The 23876-nt window shown below is 45.6% G+C and overlaps 1 protein-coding gene across 1 annotated transcript in view; it reads left to right on the forward strand.

Annotated features, from left to right (window-relative positions):
* Window positions 1–655: 655 nt before the first annotated feature.
* Nrde2 (NRDE-2, necessary for RNA interference, domain containing) overlaps window positions 656–23876 on the forward strand; it is a 34479-nt gene continuing 11258 nt past the window's right edge. Inside the window, exons 1-7 of the mRNA XM_075947767.1 lie at window positions 656–961; window positions 6376–6484; window positions 8220–8453; window positions 13088–13243; window positions 17706–18156; window positions 19879–20284; window positions 22031–22164. Of these exons, the coding sequence (XP_075803882.1) occupies window positions 898–961; window positions 6376–6484; window positions 8220–8453; window positions 13088–13243; window positions 17706–18156; window positions 19879–20284; window positions 22031–22164 (1554 nt within the window). The 5' untranslated portion in view covers window positions 656–897. The remainder of the gene's footprint in view (window positions 962–6375; window positions 6485–8219; window positions 8454–13087; window positions 13244–17705; window positions 18157–19878; window positions 20285–22030; window positions 22165–23876) is intronic.

The following is a 23876-nucleotide window of genomic DNA, read 5'->3' on the forward strand; positions in this document are numbered from 1 at the left end:
ACATAAAAATAAATAGGCAAGTACATGTATTTACTATAAAAAGACCTTTGTTGGAATCTTGAACTACTCTGTATTCATAGAGCATTTATTTATATTATTATTATTAATATTTGGTTTTCTTTCTTTCTTTCTTTTTTTTTTTTGTTTTTTGTTTTTTCGAGACAGGGTTTCTCTGTGGCTTTGGAGCCTGTCCTGGAACTAGCTTCTGTAGACCAGGCTGGCCTCGAACTCACAGAGATCCGCCTGCCTCTGCCTCCCGAGTGCTGGGATTAAAGGCGTGCGCCACCACCGCCCGGCTTGGTTTTGTTTCTTTAGAGACAGGGTTACTCTGTGTAACAGCCCAGACTATATTGGAACTCGCTTATGTACAGAGAGAGAGAGAGAGAGAGAGAGAGGGAGGGAGGGAGGGAGGGAGGGAGGGAGGGAGGGAGGGAGGGAGGGAGGGAGGGAGGGAGGGAGGGAGGGAGGGAGGGAGGGAGGGAGGGAGGGAGGCATACATATAATCTCAGTATCTTGCAGATGAGGAAACTAAAGTTTACAGAACTTGATTACTTTGATCCAGTTTACAAGCGGCAGTATGAGTTTAGGGTTGAGCTGGAATTCCAGTTTCCACATTTTTTCCCTCTGAACTTCCTCTTCCGCTTCCTGCTTTTCCAGCTTTCACTGGAGGCTTGGGCTCTAACTACCAGGAAACTGTCCTTCACCGTCCTCACTATTCCCCGCTCCTCCCCTCTCCACCCGGCGCGTCTCTTGCCCCGCCTAGCCCAGGGGTGAAGCCCCGGCCGGAGTTCAGGAAAGACTACATTTCCCAGAGTGCATCGCGGGACAGAGTCCTCCAACCAGAGCGCTCCAGCCGGCGCCATTTCTGTGGAGGGAGTGTTGGTTCGGCCTGGGAACATGGCGCTGTTCCCGGCCTTTGCGGACGTAAGTGAGGCCTCCGGTGGTGGGGCATCCAGGAAAGGTAAGCATCCAAAGAGAGTCGAGCGAGACAACCGATGATATTAATGGCAGTTTTTCCGGGCCCGGGTCTTTGGCCGTTATCTCGGATTTGTTTATCCATTTGTATCCCAGAGTTCTCCGCGGCGCTGCAAAGCCTTCTGGGTCTTGTCCGAAGTGTGGAGCCAAAGGCTCTTTCAGGCACTAAGGTGGTCAAGTTAGGGGAGGGTTAACCGACTATGGGGCTTATTATATTTTTGGACCTCATTCTCCTAGAAGCTGCAATGGTACAACCCTATTGCACAGAGAGACCCACTTCAAACACTTGTAATTGTGGCTAGTGTAATTTTGGTTTCCTTTCCTAAACCGTAACCCTCAACAAAGTCCTAGACTGTCTGTTGTCGGTTCCTTGTCAGCACAGGACCAAAATGTAGATATGTTCAGAGTGTACAGAATGTGTGGACGGATAATGCAACCTGTTGCATGAATGGAGCAAAAACTACACACACAGTGTAAGGTTGAATGCTGCAAATGTCATAGATGAGCCACAGTTAACAACATCATAGAATGGAACGTTCCAAGGTTTTGTAAGCGCTGACTTTGGGATGGGTAGGATTCGGACAGATAAGAGTATTCAGGGACCTTCAAAGGCCTGTGGAAGAGAAACATAATGCTTATTTAGATAAATGTAAACCCAACTATCATAATGAAATTAACTGGTGTTTAGGTGCATAAAATATATTTAATACTGAAAGTGTCAGATCCAGTTTGAAGGGCTGCGCGAGGTGGCACACGCCTTTGATCCTAGCGTTTGGGAGGCAGGGGCAGGTGAATTTCTTTGCGTTCAAGGCCTGCTTAGTCTACATAGAGAGTTCCAGGACAGCTGGGATTATATATAGAGACCCTGTCTTAAAGACCAAAAACAACAAGAAAATTAACTGTATTGATACATCATATAGCTACAAGTCACTGTTTAGCTTTTTCAGATTTGTCTCAACTTTTTATAGCTGGTTTGCTTGTGAGGATCCAAAAGAAGTCAGAATCCTCATTGTATTTTTCTAGACAGGGCGTCAGTTTGTAGCCCTGGCTGGCCTGGAACTCACAGAGATCTGCCTCCTTAGCATTGGGATTAAGGGCCAGTGCCACCATGCCGGGCACACTGCATTTTCCTCGTGTAACCCTTAGTTCTCTTTCATTCAAAAACCATGCTCTCCTATTTGCTCAGGTGATTTGTTGAGGAAACTGGTTACTTGTCCTGAGGATGTTTCCCACCAAATCTTCATGTAACATGCTTCTTTATCCCATTTCCTACAAACTAATGATTAGATCTCAAGAAATGAAGAAATTTAGGTATAATTTTTTGTTGTTGAAGATAGCATGCTTGGAGTGCTGCACAGATGATATTAAGTCATTTTAGGAGGATCCAGTCTTTGATTTCAGTGCTATTAAGATTGCCCAGTGAATTCATATGTTCCCAACTCTTATCTCTTGGGAAGTTGCCCACCAATCAAACTTTTAAAGTTTTTTATTGGTCTGCGTGTATATCTGTGTACCATATTCATGCCCAGTGCTCTCAGAGGCCAGCTGAGGGCATCAGCTCCCCTGGACTGAAGTTACAGATGGCCATGTCTCCACGGGGGTGCTGGAAATTAAACCTGGGTCCTCTGAAGAGCAGCCAGTGCTCTTAACCACTGAGCTATCTCTCCAGCTTCTCCATCACACTTTTACCTGATGATTTTGTGGTAATGATGTTTTTATTATCCTGTGACAGGGACTCTCTGTGGGACCCAGACTAGCCTCCAACTTGTAATCTTCTTAAATGAACAAAAGAAGGAACATAGGTTTTCCTGATTCTAGAACTTGCATTATGAACTGTATTTTTTTTTTATTGCAGTGCTGGGGGTATTGTAATTTAAACATTATCTTTGCAGTTGCTGGGCTGTGTCATAGGGTAGGTCAACTCCCAGGAAAGCGTCTACCGTGGCCATCTTGAATGCCATTCTCAGCTCTGTTTGCTGGATGCTTTTTGTATAAGTGAGTTTGTGCTCCCAGCTTCTTCGCTGAAAAATGGGGGTTCTGAGCAAACGAAGGGCTTGGCTTATTCTTAAAAGAGCAAACATCTTAATATTCTTGCTAATGTATTTGTATCATCCGTCCTAGAAATGCTGTTTGAAAGGTCACCCTGGAGGGGTGGCCACTCACCTCTGGAGGCCACTCAGACAGATTAGAAGCCAGTGCTACTTTGCAGAAATGAATGTTGAACTTGGATAGGTTATCCAGTTGCAATTGAAGACCTGTTCTTAAGGCTCAAGCTTATTCATGTCGGTTTGCTCCTCTGCCCGTGGTGGAACTGAGCGAAGGCATTTCCAGTAGTGATGGAGAAGGAGGGTGCCATGGGAAACTCTCCTCAGAGGCATGTCAGTGTTGAGTGCTTGGTGATGGGCCCTCACCTTGCTTCTGTCAGGTTGCCCTGAAGGGGTAGGGCCTGAGGGTCCCAGCAGCAGATAGGCAGGAGGCAGGAGTGGCTTCTGTGTGGGATAGTTCCCTCTCTTCCGTTCTTACCTGTGTGTATATGTGAGGTACGGTGCCAGGCAAGTTCTAACCCGAGATTTCTGTGCCGAGGCTTGTGTTTCTTTACATTTCTTCCTCTGCCATCCCTGTTAGAGTGTTGGGGGTGTGAAGGTCCGCCGGATGCTCTGAGAACATCTCTCCTGCACATCGTTTGTTCCGTCTTTCCCACTTCCCTTTATGATGAAATCTGATTGCTGTGGAAATGTTCTGATCTCAGTGAGCAACAAGGACTATTTTTACCTAGCTCATGCCAGCAATGAGGCCCAAGGGAAAGGAACCAGTCTCAGAAAGGACACGGAGACAGGAGGAGAAAGAGTGAGTGAGCCGTTGGTTAGCAGTACTAGGTAGACTTAGAGAGGACTTACTCCCTTCGAGCGCTATTTCCACGTAAATACTGATATAGTACATCCCTAGAGCCAGCCTGTTGAGATTTGAAAGATGGAAAGGCTGTACGTGCTTGTCCTGGTGTTGACGTATTGTGGACACTTCCATTAGTTTCTCCTCCTTCCTTTTCCCCTGTGCTTTTTAATATTTCCTTTCTTCTTTGGAATCTTCCTGTCCTTATTCCTCTCTTTCCTACAGATATTTGTTGAACACCTGCTGTATGCCAAGTATTTCCTTAGCTGCTGGAAACAAGGCAGTGAGTTAGGCAAAGCCCATCTTCCCAAGCTTGCATGCTGTCTCTTTTCATTACGTGCAGTTCCATGAGGGACTAGATTCCAGAGTATATAAAGAACCTGTGGAACTCAATAGTAAGAGGACCCTATTTAAAAACGGGTAAAGGTTTGAATAGCTGTTTCTTCAGAGATGATCCATGAATGACCCATATGTGAGTGAAGAGGTATGGATGTTATTGTCATAAGGAAAGTGGAGACAAAGCCACAGTGAAACAATCCACCCGCTAGGCTAATGGTAATGGGAAACCAGCAGAAGTGTTGGTTAGATGCCTGGAAATGGGCTCCTTGCGTGCTGCTAATGGGGACTGGATGATGCAGCTATTTGGTAAAATACATAGTCTGGCAGTTCCTCGGAATGCTAACATGGTTTTATGATCTGGTCCAGCAATTGTATAAATATCCACTCAGGAAAAATGAAAGCACTCATGGAGAACTTGTACACATATGCTCTTAGAAGCATGATTGTAATAGCCACAGAAAAGAAATAACTCAAGTGTCTGCCAGCTGATGAATAGACACGAGTGAGCTACATCACCAGATGCCATATATTTGGCAGTAAAAAGAACGACGTAATGATACACGGCTGTAGTTTGAATGAACCTTGCAAACCAGAAAGTGGAAAAAGCCAGTTACAAAACGCCACATCGCGTGTGAACTTATTCATATGAGATGTGTACCACAGAGGCAGATCAGTTGAGACAGAAAGTAGACAAGTGATGATGTAAGGAGGGAGCCAGGGGCGGGGGGGCAGTGAAGGAGTAGGAGATGACACAGACTTTTCTGAGGATTCTTCTATGTGCCATCCGTGCTTTTTTCCTTCCTTCACAGTGAGGGTTTAGAAAGTTAGAAGGGACTCTGTAGAGGTGTAAATTAGGGAATGTAGGAGCAGTTCATGAGAAGTTAGAGGGACACGAGATGGCTGTCCAGAGTCCAATCTCCTGGCCCTACATGTTGGAAACAAGCTGATCCTTCTACTAAATAAATAATGCAATAAAGATTATTTTAAAGGAAGTGGGGATCTGGAGAGATGGCTCAGTGGTTAGGAGCACTGATTGCTTTCTCAGAAGATCCAGGTTCAATTCCCAGCACCCACATGGCAGCTCACAGTTGTCTATAACTCTAGCTCCAGAGGATTTGACATCCTCACACAGACATACATGCAGGCAAGACGCCAATGCACATAAAATAAATAAATTATTAAAAAAGAAGTTAGAAATTGTAGATAAGCCAGAGTTTTTAAACGTTTAATCATACTACTCAGATGTAATCATTATTAATATTTATACATTTTGGTACTAAAGTTTGACATTTTATGGGGCTTTTGTTTGTTTGGGTTTTTTTCTTTTTTTTCTTTTTTTGAGACAGGGTTTCTTTGTAGCTCTGGCTGTTGCTGTTGTGGAACTCACTCTATAGACCAGGCTGGCCTCGGACTCAGAGATCCCACTGCCTCTGTCTCCTGAGTGTTGGGATTAAAGGTGTGCGCCATCACGCCTGGCCCTTTTATTTTTATTTCCAAAGAATATTGTTGTAAGAAAAGGTTTGCTCTTGACTACACCAGTGTAGAACATGGAGTCTTTCTTGAGTGGTACCTTCTCTCTCCTGCTGGTAAGCGTGTGGACTTTTCCTGTTTTGGAAACAGGATCTTGCCATGTTGCAGAGCGGGGCTGCATGCTGTAGCTCAGGATGGACTTGAGCTCATGGCCCTTGTTTCTGCCTCCCACGCGATAGGTTCCAGGCATGTGCTGCCATGGATGGCTGGCTTTCTAACTTTTAGGAGTTTCCAAATGGAATTTGAGGGCTGGAGAGATGGTGCAGCAGGTTTGATTCCTGGGACTCGTGGTGGAAAGCGAGCACTGGCTTTCCGAGACCAGCTGCATTGACACGTTCAGACCCCTTAGATGGGTAGAGTGCATGAGCTCTTGCTATCTTTTAGGCCACGTTGGGTGTGTGGTTTTTGTTTAAGCCACAGCCCAATATTGCAAGAGCATTTCAATTTTAAATATTTTAGAATGTGTTAAAGCGTGCCCTGTGAAATAAAAGTGTTATGGATTCCACTCTGTTCTGTGGACTGCCCAAGATTCTGGCTGATAATGGCTGTAACTATGGATGCAGTGATAGGCTGGGTGGTTGCCTGGTCTAGAAGGCCTCGGACACTAATGTCATTCATCTTTTCTCTCTCTTGCATGTGCAGAATTAGACTGGCTGAGCAACCCAAGCTTTTGTGTTGGGAATCTAACGTCTCTGAGCCAACGAACTGAAGAGGTCACAGCCCTTGCTGCTGAGGGGTCACCTCTGACAAGGTACTTGTTTAACAGGTGGATTTAGCCTTGTGAACTCCCGAGAAAACCCTGAGATGAAAGAGCTGATAAGAGTTCATCCTTTTGCTCAATGTCCAGGGGACCCGTGACCATCTTCCCTCACTTAACTCCTGTGAGTTCTGTGCCCCACCCCCGCCTTTGTATAGCAGTGACAAAAGTACATGACACAGTTAGTGTCTATAATTAGGCCGTGAGGGAAATGGCATCATTGTGACTCTCCAGTAACTTCATTGACCTCATTAGTGACCTTAAGAATATTGTTAATTTGGGTATTTCTTTAGTTTCATTTTCAACATTTAGATAAAAATAGCTGATATAAGGTAATAGAGGCTAAAGTCTCCTAAGCTCATTTGGGATCTAGATGACACACATCTTCCCTGGCTGTGTGAAGGAAGGCTTTGTGTATCATTGAACTGAGAAGTGGACGTTCACAGTTCCAGACTAGATAGCCTCATTAGCATGGTGAAGACATCATTCATACTCCACATACACAGAAAGCCCCTGGAATGATGGGTGATGACCAGGATGGAGTTTGTAATTGGTACAGTTCTGAGGAAGAAGAGCTGTTGTCACCTTTACAAAGAAGGAGCACAGTTAAACCTTTTTTCCTCTAGTATGTCCACTGGGATAGTAACAAACCCTAGTAGTGCTACCAGACAGTTTGCTAGAGGGACTGGTGGGTCACTTTTTCCGTGAAAGCACAGGTGTAGAGTGTTCGGATGGTGTCCTCACCTGTTTTGACTTTGGGTTCCGTCCTAAAGTCTCTAAGGTGAGTTTAACTCAGGAAGGTATTGTGTAGTGTACGAGCTAGTGGTGAGTGTCTGTAACCCAGGTAGGTATTGTGTAGTGTACGAGCTAGTGGTGAGCGTGTGTAACCCAGGAAGGTATTGTGTAGTGTACGAGCTAGTGGTGAGCGTGTGTAACCCAGGAAGGTATTGTGTAGTGTACGAGCTAGTGGTGAGCGTGTGTAACCCAGGAAGGTATTGTGTAGTGTATGAGCTAGTGGTGAGCGTGTATAACCCAGGAAGGTATTGTGTAGTGTACGAGCTAGTGGTGAGTGTGTGTAACCCAGGAAGGTATTGTGTAGTGTACGAGCTAGTGGTGAGCGTGTGTAACCCAGGAAGGTGTTGTGTAGTGTACGAGCTAGTGGTGAGCGTGTGTAACCCAGGAAGGTGTTGTGTAGTGTACGAGCTAGTGGTGAGTGTGTGTAACCCAGGAAGGTATTGTGTAGTGTACGAGCTAGTGGTGAGCGTGTGTAACCCAGGAAGGTATTGTGTAGTGTACGAGCTAGTGGTGAGCGTGTGTAACCCAGGAAGGTATTGTGTAGTGTACGAGCTAGTGGTGAGCGTGTGTAACCCAGGAAGGTATTGTGTAGTGTACGAGCTAGTGGTGAGCGTGTGTAACCCAGGAAGGTATTGTGTAGTGTACGAGCTAGTGGTGAGCGTGTGTAACCCAGGAAGGTATTGTGTAGTGTACGAGCTAGTGGTGAGCGTGTGTAACCCAGGAAGGTATTGTGTAGTGTACGAGCTAGTGGTGAGCGTGTGTAACCCAGGAAGGTATTGTGTAGTGTACGAGCTAGTGGTGAGCGTGTGTAACCCAGGAAGGTATTGTGTAGTGTACGAGCTAGTGGTGAGCGTGTGTCAGCATTTGTGCTTTTTTTTTACATTCTTTACTTATGTGTGATTTCCTCCTACTTCTCTTTTGATTTTTCCAACAGGCGTCCTCTGAGGTCAGAACTCTCCGGTGAGAGTGACACTGGCGGAACAGCCACCCAGGTCAGCAGGAAAAAGAAGAAAGAGAAAAAGAAGAAGAGGAAACATCAGCACCGCAAGAAAACTAAGAGGGTACAGGAGCAGTCGAGCAGCGGTGGGTCTGAGTCAGACACAGATTCTGGGAAGGACAGGCCTTCGAGAAGCATCAAGGACAGTCAGAAGGAATCTGAGAAACCCAGGTGGGCGCTGCTTTCAGATACAGTGGTGTTTTAATTGCGATAGTTCTTTATTGATTATTGCCACAGTTAGACATTTGAATGATTCTTTAATCAGTTGATCAAAAGAGAGGCCTACTGTGGAGCAGAGACCAGCCTTGAACTCCTCATCTGACTGTTTCTCTCAAGTGGTGGGATTATTGGCAGGTGCCACCAAACCTGGCTTGATTCTGGGGCGTGGCATATGTGCCGTGCATTTGTGTACTGCCCTTGGAGTGGTAGGTTCCACACTTAGAGAGGGGCAGAGAAGTTCTGCGTCCCTCGCCTGGGTGTGTTAGTCATTCCTGTGTACACACATGTACTACTTCCTTTTTGGTTAAAGTTAGCCCAGTTTTTAGATTACGACTTTTGTCCTTTCCTTTTTGTACTTCATGTGTCTCTGGAAGCTCTGTTGATGACTACATTATTCCCTTCTGTACGGCCTTTATTTCTCTCCATTCTCTTCTCTGCTTTCTACCTTGAGCAAGGTGTTCAAGTCCTACCTGGAACAGTGTGGGTGCTCAACCTCGCTTTCCCTCTGCTTAGGTGAACATCCTGCTCCATCGAGATGGATATTAGGTGGTATGTGAAGGCACCTGGACCAGGTGCTGGCCTGTTTAGATAAAATACCCTAGCCAAGCAACTAAAGGAGGAACAGTTTATTCCTGCTCACAGTCTAGAGTGTAGCCCATGGTGGCAGGGAGGTCACAGCAACAAGAGCTGAGGTCAGGTTGCATCAGAAGGAAGAGGGAGATGCCTGCTGCTGCTCGGCTCTCTTGCTCCCTTTCCTTCGGTCCAGGAAACAGTGCAGTTCAGTTTTCAGGCGAATCTTCCCACCTCAGTGAATCTGGTCAAGAAAATGGCTACCAGGTATTCCTAGAGGCTACCCAGATCATCTAGAGGATTCCGTATAGTTGTCTGACTTGACAGTCCGTGTGAACTATCACACTCCCTGATTTATTACTTAATCTTTTCTTCGTGTGTGTGTGTTTTAAACATTTATTTAACATTATTTTAATTTTATTTTATGTGCATTGGCATCTTGGCATCAGATCTCCTGGAACTGGAGTTACAGACAGGTGTGAACTGCCATGTGGGTGCTGGGAATTGAACCCGGGTCCTCTGGAAGAGCAGCCAGTGCTCTCAACCACTGGGCCATCTCTCCAGCCCCTTCCTGTGTGTTTTATAAGAGAGAAATGACAGTTTTTTCCTCAATGGCACACATTAAGAATGTAATGCCATTGAGATTTTTGCATCTCTTTGGGGATTGTTTACTTTTGTTGTGTACTTGGGAGCCCTGCTGATGTTAGAGAGCCAGGCTTCTTTTTAATTTTATGTGTAGAAGTGTTTTGCCTACACTTCTGTATTTGCGCCACATGTGTGCCTGATACCTGTGGAGGTCAGAAGAGGGTGTTAGATCAGATGGTTGTGAGCTGCCATGTGGGTGCTGGGAACCAAACCCAGGTCCTGTGCAAGAGCAGCCAGTGCTCTTACCCTTGAGCACTGTCCAGCCCGATTACTTTCTAATAGTCTTTACAATTTAATGTCTTTAGATTGAGCTACTGTGCTGTAGCTTCCAGAAACTTTCATTTCTCTCTCTTTTCTAGAGCTGAGGAAAAGCAGTTTTAACACATTTCCTAAGACCATGCAGCTACCATGAGAACTTGAAGATGGTTAATTTCAGCCTTTGATGGACCATGCCCAAGAAAGTCTTTACAGCACGTTTGTTGTTGTAGTTGGTAATTTTTGAGACTTGGTTTCATGTAGCCCAGGCTGGCTTGAACTCTTGCCCCCATCTGCTAAGCCGAATCTCACAGGTGTGCACAACCACAGCCAGCTTCAGATCCTGATAACATTGCTGTTGTTCTCGTGTGAGAAGGCCAGAGGTGCATACTGGGTTTCCTGTTTGATCGCTGTCCTTGTTATCCTTAGAGAGAGGTCTCGCACCGACCAGCTGGATTCTCTGACCAGTGAGCTTCAGGGGCTCTCCTGTCTGTGTCCCAGCACTGGGGTTAGAGGAGTATGCAGCTGTGACCAGTGTTTTTTGTGGGTGCTGGGGACCTGCAATTGGGTTTTATCTGTTTGCAGCAAGCATTTTAGTCACTGGGCTATCTACCCATTTCCCTGGTACATTTCTTTTAGGTAATTTTATTGAATAATTTTATTAAGATAAAAGAATGTTCTAATCTAGGCTTTTGTATTCTTACCAACTTCTTTATCTTGATTCTGGGAAAGCTGAGTTGGAAGAAGTGTTTGTTTCCATACAGTAAGGACTAAGATATTAGTGAGTTGTGAATGACTTTCCATGATGTCAGGAAAGTGGGTTCATGGAGGGTGGCACACCATGGGGGACTCTACTTCAGGGGAGCAAGGGACAAATTCCCCAGAGGTGACAACCACTAATTGACCTTTGTTTCCTGACGTGGAGCCAGTGTCTTGTGCACAGCCGGAAACCACACCCCTCATCCCTCTTCCAGCTCCAGTCTTCCCTAGGGAGAGACAAGAGCTTACTTCCTCCCCAGGGGCGGCTGTTCCCGCCCTTTGTGTGTCCTCTGTGGTTAACGCTCCTTCTTTTGTATATGTATTTGCTTGTTTCCAACAGGCTTGCCCTCCTTCTGTTGCCCCTTAGGGTTTGGTAGAGAAACCCCACAGCAGGCAGTTGTAATTTCCTTCACTATGTGTTTTAACCCAAGGCTTGGCATTCAACAGTTATTTAGTGAGTAGTTATTTTATGTCCCTAAATTACCGTTCCCTTATATTGCCTGCCTCGAAGGACCTAGGAGTCTCCAGAATCTTTAACTGTGCCTGGGCAGAGCTACAAAAGGTGGTGTTGCACGCCTTTAACCGCAGCACTCGGGAGGCAGAGGAGAGGCAGGTGGATCTCTTGAGTTCGAGGCCAGACTGGGCTACAAGAGCTAGTTCCAGGATAGGCTCCAAAAGCTACAGTGAAACCCTGTCTCGAAAAACCAAAAAAAGAAAAAAAAAACCTTGTAGCCTTATGAATTTATTTCTGCAGAGGAAAAAGGATGTTAGAGGCCAGAAAACCTTCCTTTCTGCTCTTCACTCCTCAGAGGTACTGCATTCATTTGTGTCAGTTCAAGAGACAATCAGGGTCTTATCTTACTGGGAGCTCTCGCTGTTCTGCTCTTTCTGTAGGAGGCCCGGATGTACACAACGCTTAGATGAAGAATCTGAGACCATGCCAGAGCGATACTGGAGATGCAGCAAGTCATGGCATGTCTTAGTTAGGGTTTCTATTGCTGTGAAGAGACATCATGCCCACAGCAGCTCTTATAAAGAAGACATTTAATTAGGACTGGCTTATAGTTTGAGAGGTTTAATTCATTATCGTCATGGAGGGACATGGTGGCATGCAGGCAGACACGGTGCTGGAGAAGAGGCTAAGGGTTTACATCTTGATCTGCGGGCAACAGGAAGTGAACTGGGTGTTGTGGCTGGAGCATATATGGGACCTCAAAGTCCACAGCGACACACTTTCTTCCACAAGGCCACACCTCCTAATAGTGTCACTCCCTATGGCCAAGCCTTCAAACACACAAGTCAGTGGGGGCCATTCCTATTAAAACCACCACTTGGCATTTTTAAAAAGTATTCACTTGTAATAAAATGAAGACTTTTAAAATAAGTTAGGTGAGGTAAGGGCAGTGCACTTTGTTGTAAAGTCTTGTCACCTTTGGCCAAGTGGTTGTGTCTTTTGCCTGAGTGCTCTAAAGTGTCTTAGAGCAGGAATAATTTTTCCCTAAGCCTTGTTTAGGAAATGCATTTGCAGTTGTCATGGTTTGAATGAGAATGGTCTCCACAGGCTTGTATTTCCTTTGTTTCCAGGTGGTGAAATTGTTTGGGAAGGATTAGAAGGTTTGACTTGTGTCACTGGGGGAGGGCTTTGAGTTTCAGAAACCCCACCATGACCAGTTCTCTTTCTCTGCCTCATGGTTGTTTTCTCAAGATGTGAAGTCTCAGCTACTGCCCCAATGCCATGCTCCCTGCCATGAGTCATGGACTCTAGCCTTCAGAAACTCTAAGCCCCCAACAGACTCTTTCTTTCATAAGTTGCCCTGGTCATGGTGTATCATGATAGGATATCATGTGTATCAACAATAGGAAAGTATCTAAGACAATAGTTATAGGCATTCAAATATTTGTATACGTTTACTTGTTTATTTCCCAGGACTTCCTGCCTAGGACCAGTAAGCTGGACTTCTTTCTCTTTTTTTGTATTTTTTGTTTGTTTATTTTTGTTTTAACACAGCATTTTACCAAGTTGCCCAGCAGGCCTAGAGCTTACGATCCTCTTTCCTCAGCCTTATGAATAGCTTGGACTGTAGAGGCCTGTGCTGCCAGATCTGGCTGAAATGAAATCTTTCAAAGGAATGCCCGTATCCTTCAGGGGGTTACTGAGATGGCTTCTCTTCTTGATCAAGTATCATTTTGTGGTTGTAGGTGTGGCCTCATTTTTGAGCCCTTCCCATAGAGAAAGCCCTCTTCTGCTCATTGCCGGTGTGGTTATGTGTGTACCTGGGTGCGTTTGATGTCATGAGGGTTTGGCAGCTTTAGCCTGCGTATAGTTTTAAATCTCCTCTCCCTTCTTTGTCTGATAGTCAGGGAAGTGATGCTGTTGGTGCTGCTGCTGCTGCTGGACACCGGTCCATTTGGCTGGAAGACATTCAGACTCTGGCAGAAGTATTCATGACAGATAGGAAACCAGATCCTGCCAACTGGGAGTATAAATCTCTTTACCGAGGGGATATAGCAAGGTAAGTATTGTGTCCCTGGTCTGCTTGGTGGGTCTCGGTCTCGGTCTCTCTCTTCCTCCTCCTCCTTTTCTTTTTTCTATTAGAAGTAACATCTTTCTCCTTTGGCTCTTTCAGTACTGTCTGTCTTTCTCTCACGGATTGTTGTGTTTTACCCATTGTCGAGTTGTAAAGGCACATGTCCCTTCTGTATTTTAAAATGAATGCTTTAGATTGAAGGTCATTTTGGGTTAATTTTATCCCTGGCACATAGCATAGTGCCTGGCCGAGTGGGTGTTCAATAAATGTTTGTTCAGAAATAAATCTAAAAATACCTATAATAATTAACTTTGGTAGGGTATCCAGGAACTCTTTGGTCTGATCTATGTGCCATATGAGAAAGTGGCAAGATCATTTTTATTTATTTATTCAGGCCCACACACATGCCATTTAACAAATGACATTTGATGGTAATGCCTTTGTCACATTATTTCTAGCAGACACCAGCAGAGAGTCATAAAAGTAGGGGGTGGCATTTTGCTTCAGTAATGGTTAGAACTCTTTCTTGTAATCTGTCAAACATATTTGAAAAAAAAAATGCATTCCTTTAATCCCAGCTACTTGTGAGGCTAAGGCATGATTGTCAGTCTGAGGGGACTGCTGCCCCCAAAGAACAGCAACAGCGAAACAAAATTTGAGTGTTTGCTGACTCCCTGTAGACAGTTAGGACTTTGTAGGTCTTGGTACGTAAAGAACGAAGGTGCCAGTTCCCAGGTCTCAAAGACCCAAGGTATTGACCCTGGGATTTGAACTCTGAGACCTTGGCATCTGTTTGCTGTCTGTTTTGATGCCCTCTAGCCCAGGCTGGGTAGATCTCAGCCTCCAGGGTGTGACTGTGTCTCAGTGTGTGACTGTGTCTCAGTGTGTGACTGTGTCTCAGTGTGTGACTGTGTCTCAGTGTGTGACTGTGTCTCAGTGTGTGACTGTATCTCAGTGTGTGACTGTATCCCAGGCTGGGTAGACCTCAGCCTCCAGGGTGTGACTGTATCTCAGTGTGTGACTGTGTCCCAGGCTGGGTAGATCTCAGCCTCCAGGGTGTGACTGTGTCTCAGTGTGTGACTGTGTCTCAGTGTGTGACTGTGTCTCAGTGTGAGACTGTATCCCAGGCTGGGTGTGACTGTGTCTCCTGTGTACCCAGCCTCACTCATCTGAGGAGCCGTCCTGCCAGTGCCCTTCACTCTAACACAGAGGCTGTGCTTGTTTGCTCTTCTTCCTACCCCCTCCCCACCTATCTAGGTTATTTATTTGTGCTGGATTCATTTGAATTAATGTCATTCATTGAAATTCTTAAGTTTGTGTGGGTTCCAGCTTCTGGGGTCAAGGGGAGCCAGTAGGTGACTTGATAAGGATCTTATAGGAAACATACCTTCATTGGGGTAACGTTGCCTTAATTACATACTAAGTTCTACTCAACTCAAGATTCTCAGACAAGTGATGAATGAGATGTACTCTAATGTTGAACAGTATGGAAGTGTTAAATTATGCTTCACCTATACAGTTTGAAGGCAATAAAAACTATATTCTCGAGTCTGATAGACGACTCAGCAGGTAAAGGTCCTTGCCACCAAGGCTGACAACCTGAGTTAGAGGCTCAGGACCCACATGGTGGAAGGAGAGACCCACTTCCCACAAGTTGTCCACTGACCTCCATGGGTCACTGTGGCATGCACCTCCCTGCGTATGTAATTAGGGACTGGAGAGATAACTCAGTGGTTAGGTCCTATGTTCAATTCCCGCAACCACATGGTGCTCACAACCATTTGTAATGGAATCTGATGCCCTCTTCTGGTGTACAGATGTGCTTGCACACAGAACACTCATACATACAACACTTACATAAATAAATATAATTAAAAGTTGTAGTCTTGAAGGGACTGGAGAGTGGTTAAGAGTGCTGGCTGCTTTTCCAGAGGTCCCAGATTCAATTTCCAGCACCCATGAAAGAAAAGGAAAAAAAATATTCTTGAAGAGTAATTGTGTTGAAGTGTATGAAAGCAGTGGGGAAGGTTCAGAGCTGTATGATAGCTTTTAAAAGGATGTGTACATACAGCCGTTTCCAGAAGTAGGTATCTGTAAACAGTGGGACTTTATTTTCCTTCACGTCTCCATTACTTTGTTATTTATTTTTAGTTTTATTCTATGTGTAAGGATGTTTTGTGTTCATGTGTATCTGTGCACCATGTGTGTGCAGTGCCCATGGAGGCTAGAAGAAGGTGTCAGATCCTCTGGGACTTGAACTACAGATGATTGTGAGCTATACCATGTGGGTGCTGGGAATCAAACTCAGGTCCTCTGGAAGAGTAGCCAGTGCTCTAAACCGCTGAGCTATGTTCAGTCCTCCTACCCCCCAGTTTGTCCTTTGGAACTGAAGAGTCTGTTCTCTCAGGATCTCGTCATGGCTGCCTGTGGCCATGAGCAAGTTGTTCTGCGTGGAATTCCATGGTAATTCTGCCTTCCTACAAACCTTTTCTTTTGGATAACACTGGGTTTTTCAGTCTAATTACTTTAATACTCAAGATTTGCTATCATGGTGTTCAGACCTTGGCAAGATTTAGGAGAACTCGTGTGTTTGAGAAAATATTTCCCTGAATTGGGATTCCCATCACTGGAGCAGGGATGGAGGGACAAGGCACACAGGAAAGGCAGTTGTTGGCAGTGGAGAAAGCAAAGAGGTGGGAAAGCCCAGGTTGACAAGGTGGTGGCATCTCTCCCCTATCCTTTTCTTTCTACATGGCATTTTATTTTGCAGAATTTCACATACATGGCAAAAGTAGGAAGGATTTTATACTAGTATACACCTTCAACATTCTGCCTCTGATACCCGCTCATGCTTGCCTCCTGACCCGCCTGTCCATCAACCCATCTAAGGTTTGGATACATTTCAAAATGAGCCACAGACAGTACACTGTCTCCTAAGTGTGCATATTAGTAACTAGACTTCAGTAGCTTTTTAGGGCTTTTCTTTGGTCTAAATTTACATGCGATTAATCTTTAGTCTTGCATATTGATGAGTACCTACACCTGTGTAACCGTGATCTCTGTGACACCCACACAGCTCTTCGTGCTCCTCCAGGTAGCTCACACCCCATGGGTGGGTGAGCAGTGTTTGCTGCTGTCATGATTCTCATCTTCTGTTGGTCTTGTCTGCCTAGAATGTTGTAAGTGGGATTACACAGCATGTACGCTCCTGTGCCTGGCTTTTTTCACTCAGCATGGTGTTTCTGAAATCTAGCATGTGGCATTTGTCAGAAGTTTGTCTCATATATTATTCTATTTTATGATGTTACTGCTACTTGTTATGAGTTCTTCTGTTGATGGCCACCTGGGTTCTTTCCATTTTTAGCTGCTGAGACTATTTGAGTACAAGTCTTTGTGTAGACATGTGGTTTATTTTCTTTTGGGCAAATACCTTGGAATAGAATTGCCAGGTCACAGGGTGTGTGTATTTAGTTTTTTTTTTTAAAGATTTATTTATTTATTATATATTATCTATACAGTGTTCTGTCTGCATATATGCCTACAGGCCAGAAGAGGGTGCCATATCTTAGTATAGAGGGTTGTGAGCCACCGTGTGGTTGCTGGGAATTGAACTCAGGACCTCTGGAACAGCAGGCAGTGCTCTTAACCGCTGAGCCATCTCTCCAGCCCGTGTGTTTATTTTTTTAAGGTACTACCACACCTTTCCCACTAGCAACAGGTGAGAGCTGTGCTCACAGCATTTGATGCTGTCCATCGTGAAAGGTTCAGTCACCTGGGGTGTGTGCTGTACCCCAGCCTGGTTTATTTGGTCATTTCCAGGAGGGCTAGTGATAGTGAGTGTTCCATGCATGTTTTGCCTCTCTGTCTCCTTGTGTGAGATGTCGGTTCACGCTCTTGCCCTGTTTTTAGTTGGGTCATTTGCTGACAGTTGTACACAGGTTTTGTGAGTCTCTGTCTGCGTGTTCTGTAAAAACACTTTAGAGCCCAGCAACCTCTTTTCCTTTAGAGTAGAAAAGAACCAAATGCTATTTCCTTCGGCTCACTTAAAAAGAAAGAATCTTAAACTGTAGGCTGCCCTCCGAAGCCTGAAGCAGGGTATAGCATAGCACTGGGGAGGGGAACAATTGACCTGACAGACAGGTGCTCCGATTCCTGGTGTCAGGACGCTCATTTAAGAATGGGTGTCCTGCCTTGCCTGTCACATAAGGCTGTGATAAGCAAGTGATATAATGTATGTGACAGACCCTTATAGAGCTTCAGAGAAACATATAGGTCTAGAAAACTTAGTCTTAAATCCTTAGAGGTCTTACCAGCGGGTTGAAGAACAAGGAGAACTCTTCATCTTTTCAAGGTGAATGCATAAGAATTAGGTCTCAGGACGTTCAGCTGTACACAGGGAACAGGCCACACATCTTTTTTCAGCTGCTTGTTTTCTTTCTCTAATCAGGTACAAGAGGAAAGGAGACTCCTGCCTGGGCATTAATCCTAAGAAACAGTGTATATCTTGGGAAGGGACTTCTGCAGTTAAGAAGCATGCACACAAGCACCTGGAGCGCTATTTTACCAAGAGGAGTGTGGGATTAATGCGCACTGAGGGGATTGCTGTGTGTGGTAACACCGAGCCTCCCTCCTCTGAGCCAGTCCCATTTATCCCAGTGAAGGACTCTGCTGATGTGGCTGCTCCTGTTGCAACATGGCTGAATCCTCTGGGGATTTATGATCAGTCAACTACACAGTGGTTACAAGGACAGGGTCCACTAGAGCAAGAACCAAAGCAGCCAGACTCACAGCGGGACAGGGAGAGCGCTGTTCTTAAGGCCAGAGTGGAGGAGTTCAACAGAAAAGTGCGGGAGAATCCTCGGGATACTCAGCTGTGGATGGCCTTTGTAGCTTTCCAGGTAAGTGCCACTGTCCTGGTTCTCTTCCTTTGAAATGGTGATTCTGGTTTGGAGCTGATCCATTTGCTCTGTAGCATCCATTCACCCATACATGCATGCATGCATCCATCTGGTGGTACTGGGGATTGAACCCAGGATCTTGCATATGCAAGCATTCTACCATTGACCCCCCCCACCCAAGCTCTTTTTTACTTTATTTTGAGCCAAGATCTAAGTTGCCCAGGCTGGCCTTGAACTTGCCATACTCCTGCCTCTGCCACCAAAGTAGTTGGGATTATAGGTCTGCACCACTACACTTGGTCCTGTCCTGTAGTACTTTTTGAACTGCTCTGAAAAAGCCTGGGCCTGGCTTCTTGTTAGTTGTAGCCTTTGACTTGAGCTTACTCAGAGTTCAGTGAAGAAGCCCAATCCTCTGAGGAATACATGCAGCGTAGGGTAGGGATGCTGTGTTATCTGGGAGTGGAGTAAACTGAATAGGTTAGAATGTTTCTTTCTTTCTTTCTTCAGCCTTGTTTTCACCATGTCTCTTACTGCTTTATGTTTATCGACTTATTTATTTTTAAGGATTTATTTATTTATTTTGTTTACAGTGTTCTGTCTGTATGTCTGCTTCCAGGCCAGAAGAGGGCCCCAGATTTCATTACAGATGGTTGTGAGTCACCTTGGGGTTGCTGGGAATTGAACTCAGGACCTCTAGAAGAACAATCAGTGCTCTTAACCTCTGAGCCATCTCTCCAGTCCCCAAAATGTTTCTTTTTTTAGTGGGGGTTGGGGTGTGGAGTGTGGTTGGAGGGGCTGGGGATGAGCGTAGGGGTGAGTGGCTATAGGGTTGCTGCTGGGATGGCACCCAGGGCCGCATAGATGAGCACTCTCACTGATTGGGATCTCAGCCCAGGAATGCAGTTTGGGGAGAAAGGCTGAGGACAAGGCAGCCCTGGAGTGCAGAGCACACAAGTGAGGTCACGGACTGGGAGGACAGGTCTGCTTGGGGTTCCTGACTTAGAGGCTGTGCCCCGTGCCCTAGTATGCACAGCTGTGTCTTGTCATTTGTTTTGTTTTTGAGTAGTTAGTAGATTATGGCTGTTTTATTGGTAAGATTGGTTCTGTCCTGTTCAGTGCCCTGTGCTAGTTATTGATGTATAAAACCATGTTGAGAACGACATGGAGGCTAAAGAGATAGCTCAGTGGTTAAGAGCTCTTGCTGCATAGTTATGAGGACCAGAATTCAGATCCAGTACCCATGTAGCAAGCAAGACATCTGTATATACCTGTTACTCATTTCTAAGGTTGTGTGTGTGTGTGTGTGTGTGTCCGTCTGTCTGTCTACAGAAAAAGAGGCTTGCTGGAGAGATCCTGCATCAGGAATAAGGCAGAGTGTGATAAAGGAGGACAGCTGACATCCTTTTCTGGTCAACAAGTATACACAGGCACATGTGCCTACACACAGGCACATATAGTAGTAATGTCTCAAAGCCCAGAATGACAAGGGCAGACAGCTCTGTCTGGAGATATAAAGGTAGAATACAGCAGGTGTCACAGGCACCAAGGAACTGTGTGTTTACTAAAAGGACTTGTCATAAGTAAGTGGTTTATCAATGGAATCTCACTGGTAGCCCAATGTGAAAGCAGGAACTCCCTGGGAGCCCTGCAGGCTGAGCACGGTCGAACTGAGGAGCACATGCGTGTAGTTTGCATTAGTAAGCCGTTGTCCTTGTTGTTTAGGATGAGGTCATGAGGAGCCCTGGCCTGTATGCTCTTGAGGACGGAGAGCAGGAGAAGCACAGGAAGTCTCTGAAGCTCCTCCTGGAGAAGAAGCTGGCCGTGCTAGAGCGGGCCATTGAGAGCAACCCAAGCAGTGTGGACCTGAAGCTCGCCAAGCTGCAGCTGTGTGCGGAGTTCTGGGAGCCCAGTGCGCTGGCCAAGGAGTGGCAGAAGCTCCTCTTTCTGCACCCCAACAACACAGACCTGTGGCAGCGCTACCTCTCCTTTTGCCAGAGTCAGTTTGGCACCTTCTCTGTGTCCAAACTCCACAGTCTGTACGGCAAGTGCTTGAGTACCTTGTCTGCTGTTAAGGATGGTAGCATCTTATCCCACCCGGTACTGCCGGGCACAGAGGAGGCCATGTTTGGTAAGGAGATAAACAGAAGTGGTTGTGTGGGAGGATTTCATTTTTGTTTTGCTTTATGCTTATTTTAGAAAGGTCTAAATTATCAGAGCAGATTTTTTTTTTCAAGCATTACCACTCTGGCTATGACAGGGTGGGTAGGTAGGATGCTAGAGCCTGCTCGGCTCACAGGGTGGGTTGTGGGGTGTCCGTCCGGCTCACAGGGTAGGTGGGTAGATGTTAGAGCTAGTTGAGTTAGAAAAAGATGGACTGGACACCTTTTGTATTTCTTCACCAAGTAAACTATTCCAGTCTTAGTTGCTTTGGCTGCCAGTGGTCATATCCGTTGAGACCCCAGTTACAGGGCATCTGGCAGGAAGGGACATGAATCCTTACGTACAAGTAAGTGACTGGGATTAAATGTTAATGTTTTTGGTGTGTCCCTTAAGGATCTTGGCAGCCGTGAGGTACAGCAGGCAGCATCTTATGCAGTAGGTGGAGAATGTCACTCTTCAGCTTGGGTTCTGGATTTATCCTTTATTGTGACATTGTGCAGATTCTGATCTGGGACAATGTGCACATTTCTGAACCTGTTTGAGCTTGTTCCTTATCGGGAACAGCAGGATAACATTTGCTTTACAAGACCATTGTGAACACGAAGTGAGATAATGCATGATGTACCTGCATATGACAAGCGCTTACTTCTTTGAAACCCCTGTTAGTAAGAATTAATTATCCTTGACATTTAGAGACACAGATGCATTGCTCTAGAAATAATAGACGTTCCCCACACCGACAGAGAGTCTTGTATTTGGGGCTAGAAGGTACAGTTCCATGCATACATGATCCCCTAGGTCTAATCCATAACACCAAGACTAAATAAATGACATGAAAGTGTCTTATTTGATATTGTTCATGATATGCTTCTATAGCTTAGTGCTACTTAGTAAATGGAATTACACCACCATTAATATGAGCTGAACGTTTCAAATGTGGAGTTGTAGTCTGTTCACTCTTGGCTGAAGAGATGGTGAATGAATGGTGAATAATGCCATCTAGTGATGGACCGAGTTCAGCTCCTTGCCTTCTCACAGAAATGGATGCCATCCCCGTTTCTCTTGTAATAGTGAATTTGAGTATTGGATAGCTAACATTCAGGCCTACATTTTTAGCTTATTTTAGGATATATAGATGGCTGTATTGTTAAAATTTGTGTTTTGTGTAGTTTTGTACAAAAAAATAGAAAAAGTATACTTTGATTACAGTACTGTTACTGTTTTATTTGTTTATTAAAAACATTTAAGCTGGGCATAGTGGTGCACACCTGTAGTCAGCACTGTGGAGGAAGGGACAGGAGGAGCTCTTGAGTTTGGGGCCAGTGTGGTCAATGGAGTGAGTTCGAGGACAGCAAGGGCTACACAGAGAAACCCTGTCTCAAAAACCAAAAAGAAAAAAATTACAGTTTTCAGATTTATTTTTTTGTGTGTGTCTGTGTGTATACGCACATGTGCACAGGTACCCGAGGAAAGCAGCATAGGGTGGTAGAGCCATTGGAAGTGCTTTAGAGGTGGTTGTGGAAGTCATCTGACATGGGTGCTAGGAACTAAATTCAGGCCCTCTGGAAGAGCTGTCCCTCCAGTCTGTTTGTTCTTTTAAGTCAGGACCCTGAAGATATGGCAGCAGCTTGCAGGTGTTCAGTTGCGTTTTGGAAAATTCCATTTTCTTGCTGCTGTCAACAAAGACCTGTCCCCTTTGTGCCTTCGCTTGCAGCACTATTTCTTCAGCAGTGCCACTTTCTGCGGCAGGCCGGCCACTCGGAGAAGGTCATCTCTTTGTTCCAGGCCATGGTTGACTTCACCTTCTTCAAGCCTGACAGTGTAAAAGAGCTGCCTACTAAAGCACAGGTACAGCACACACTGCCTCCCCAGAAGTACTCCAGTGACAGCACTGGGTCATGCTGGGTAGATCCTGGGCCCCTTCCTCCCAGATACAAGGTCACGGAGAGGGTGGCCTCCTTCCCCAGCAGCCTGTTTAAATGCAGCCTTGTGTCCACGGTTCTTAGCCATATGGAGCCACGTGTCATTTTCTCTGTCTGGTCTGGGTTGTGTTGCTGCCTCTTCATTGCCTCACGTCTCCTCTTGTACGGTAAATGAGGTTAGACCTGGGCATTCTGTCAGCAGTCCTCATCATGAAGGGGTTCATCTTTGAGGTGACAGGAGACGTTTTTCAGAGTTCACTTCATGTGATAATGTAACACAGCCTAAGAGCTATGCCGCTGTGAAAAACAACCACTTCTGTCTGTCCACTAAAGAAAACTCCATTTTCTGCTTCGGGAAGAGGTCTGGGGGCAGATGGAGAGAACATCTGGATTCATGGTAGGCCTTCGGAAGAAGTTTTGAAAACTCAGGTCTCATGTGAACTGCCAGGGAAGACCATTTTTATCATGATGCTACATTTAGACAAACAAAATCAGGTTTAAAGAATTCCACCTGTTAATACTGGTGCAACTGCTATTTAACTAGCCTTCATATGAAGCAAGTTAATGTGCTGCAATGTTTTAATTCCATGCTGTGCTTCAGAAGTGGCTCTGGGGTGCTGTGGTGAGGATCTGAATCCTCCTGTCCTCACCCCTCTGTGATGAGAACAGTTTCTGGTGGAACAACACTGCCCACGCTAGCCGTGTTTCAAGGGCCCCTGCTGTGTTGTGTTAGCCCCCAAGCCGTGTCTGCAGATGTTAGATCCCAGCAGCACAGTTCCCTAAGCATCTGCATGCAGCTCAGGGAGGCTGCCTGTTCAGCAGTGTTACAATCTGCTGTCTCCTGGGAGATGACATCACCGTGACTGTAGCAGCCTAAGATGAAACAGGTAGGCTGTAACACTGGTCTGTTTCGGTGGAATAAACCAGCTCGTTATACACACATAGCATACTCTTAAAAAAATCAGCCTTTGTTTGAGTGTGTGGTTTATTTATTTGTTGTGGCAGTACTAGGAATTGAACCCAGACCTTTACAATTGGTAGACATTGGGTTTTTGTTTGTTTTTAATATCACTGTCTCAAAAGTCAATCTGAAGTCTTTCCAGCCCATTTCCTGAGGGTGACGGGCACTCATTTGCTGTCCATGGCGGTGTCAGCACACTCACCCTGCCCTGTGACCCTAAGACGTGCCCTGCGACTGTCAGCCTGTGATGTGCTCCCAGAAACTCGCTTGCCCTCCAAAGGTTCCTTCAGAAAGTTTCCGTTAGAGTAGGTTTTGCTGCCATGAAGTCCTGTTGCTGGTCGATAACAAGATCACTAACAGGACCCGTCCCGCTCAGGGCTCCATTCCTCTGTTCTTGGGGTGATTGCCTGCCTGTAAGTTGCTGTGCATACTGTAGATCCCACATCCAGAAGACAGCAGGGCCCGGCCTTCAAGTGCAGATGCCTTGTCCCACAGGTACCTCCCTCCACACACCCATGCCTAAGGCATATACTGAGTTCCTGCTGTGTGCTGAGCTAGAGGTTAGGGTTCAGGATGATAGGAGCTGCCAGTGGTTAGACTGCACCAGCGGGAGCCAGAACTGGGAAGCTTTCCTACTCAGCTGCAGACCCTTGTCACCAGACCTTGATCAGCTGTTC

Source organism: Microtus pennsylvanicus, chromosome 14, assembly GCF_037038515.1.
Source record: "Microtus pennsylvanicus isolate mMicPen1 chromosome 14, mMicPen1.hap1, whole genome shotgun sequence".
NCBI lineage: Eukaryota > Metazoa > Chordata > Mammalia > Rodentia > Cricetidae > Microtus > Microtus pennsylvanicus.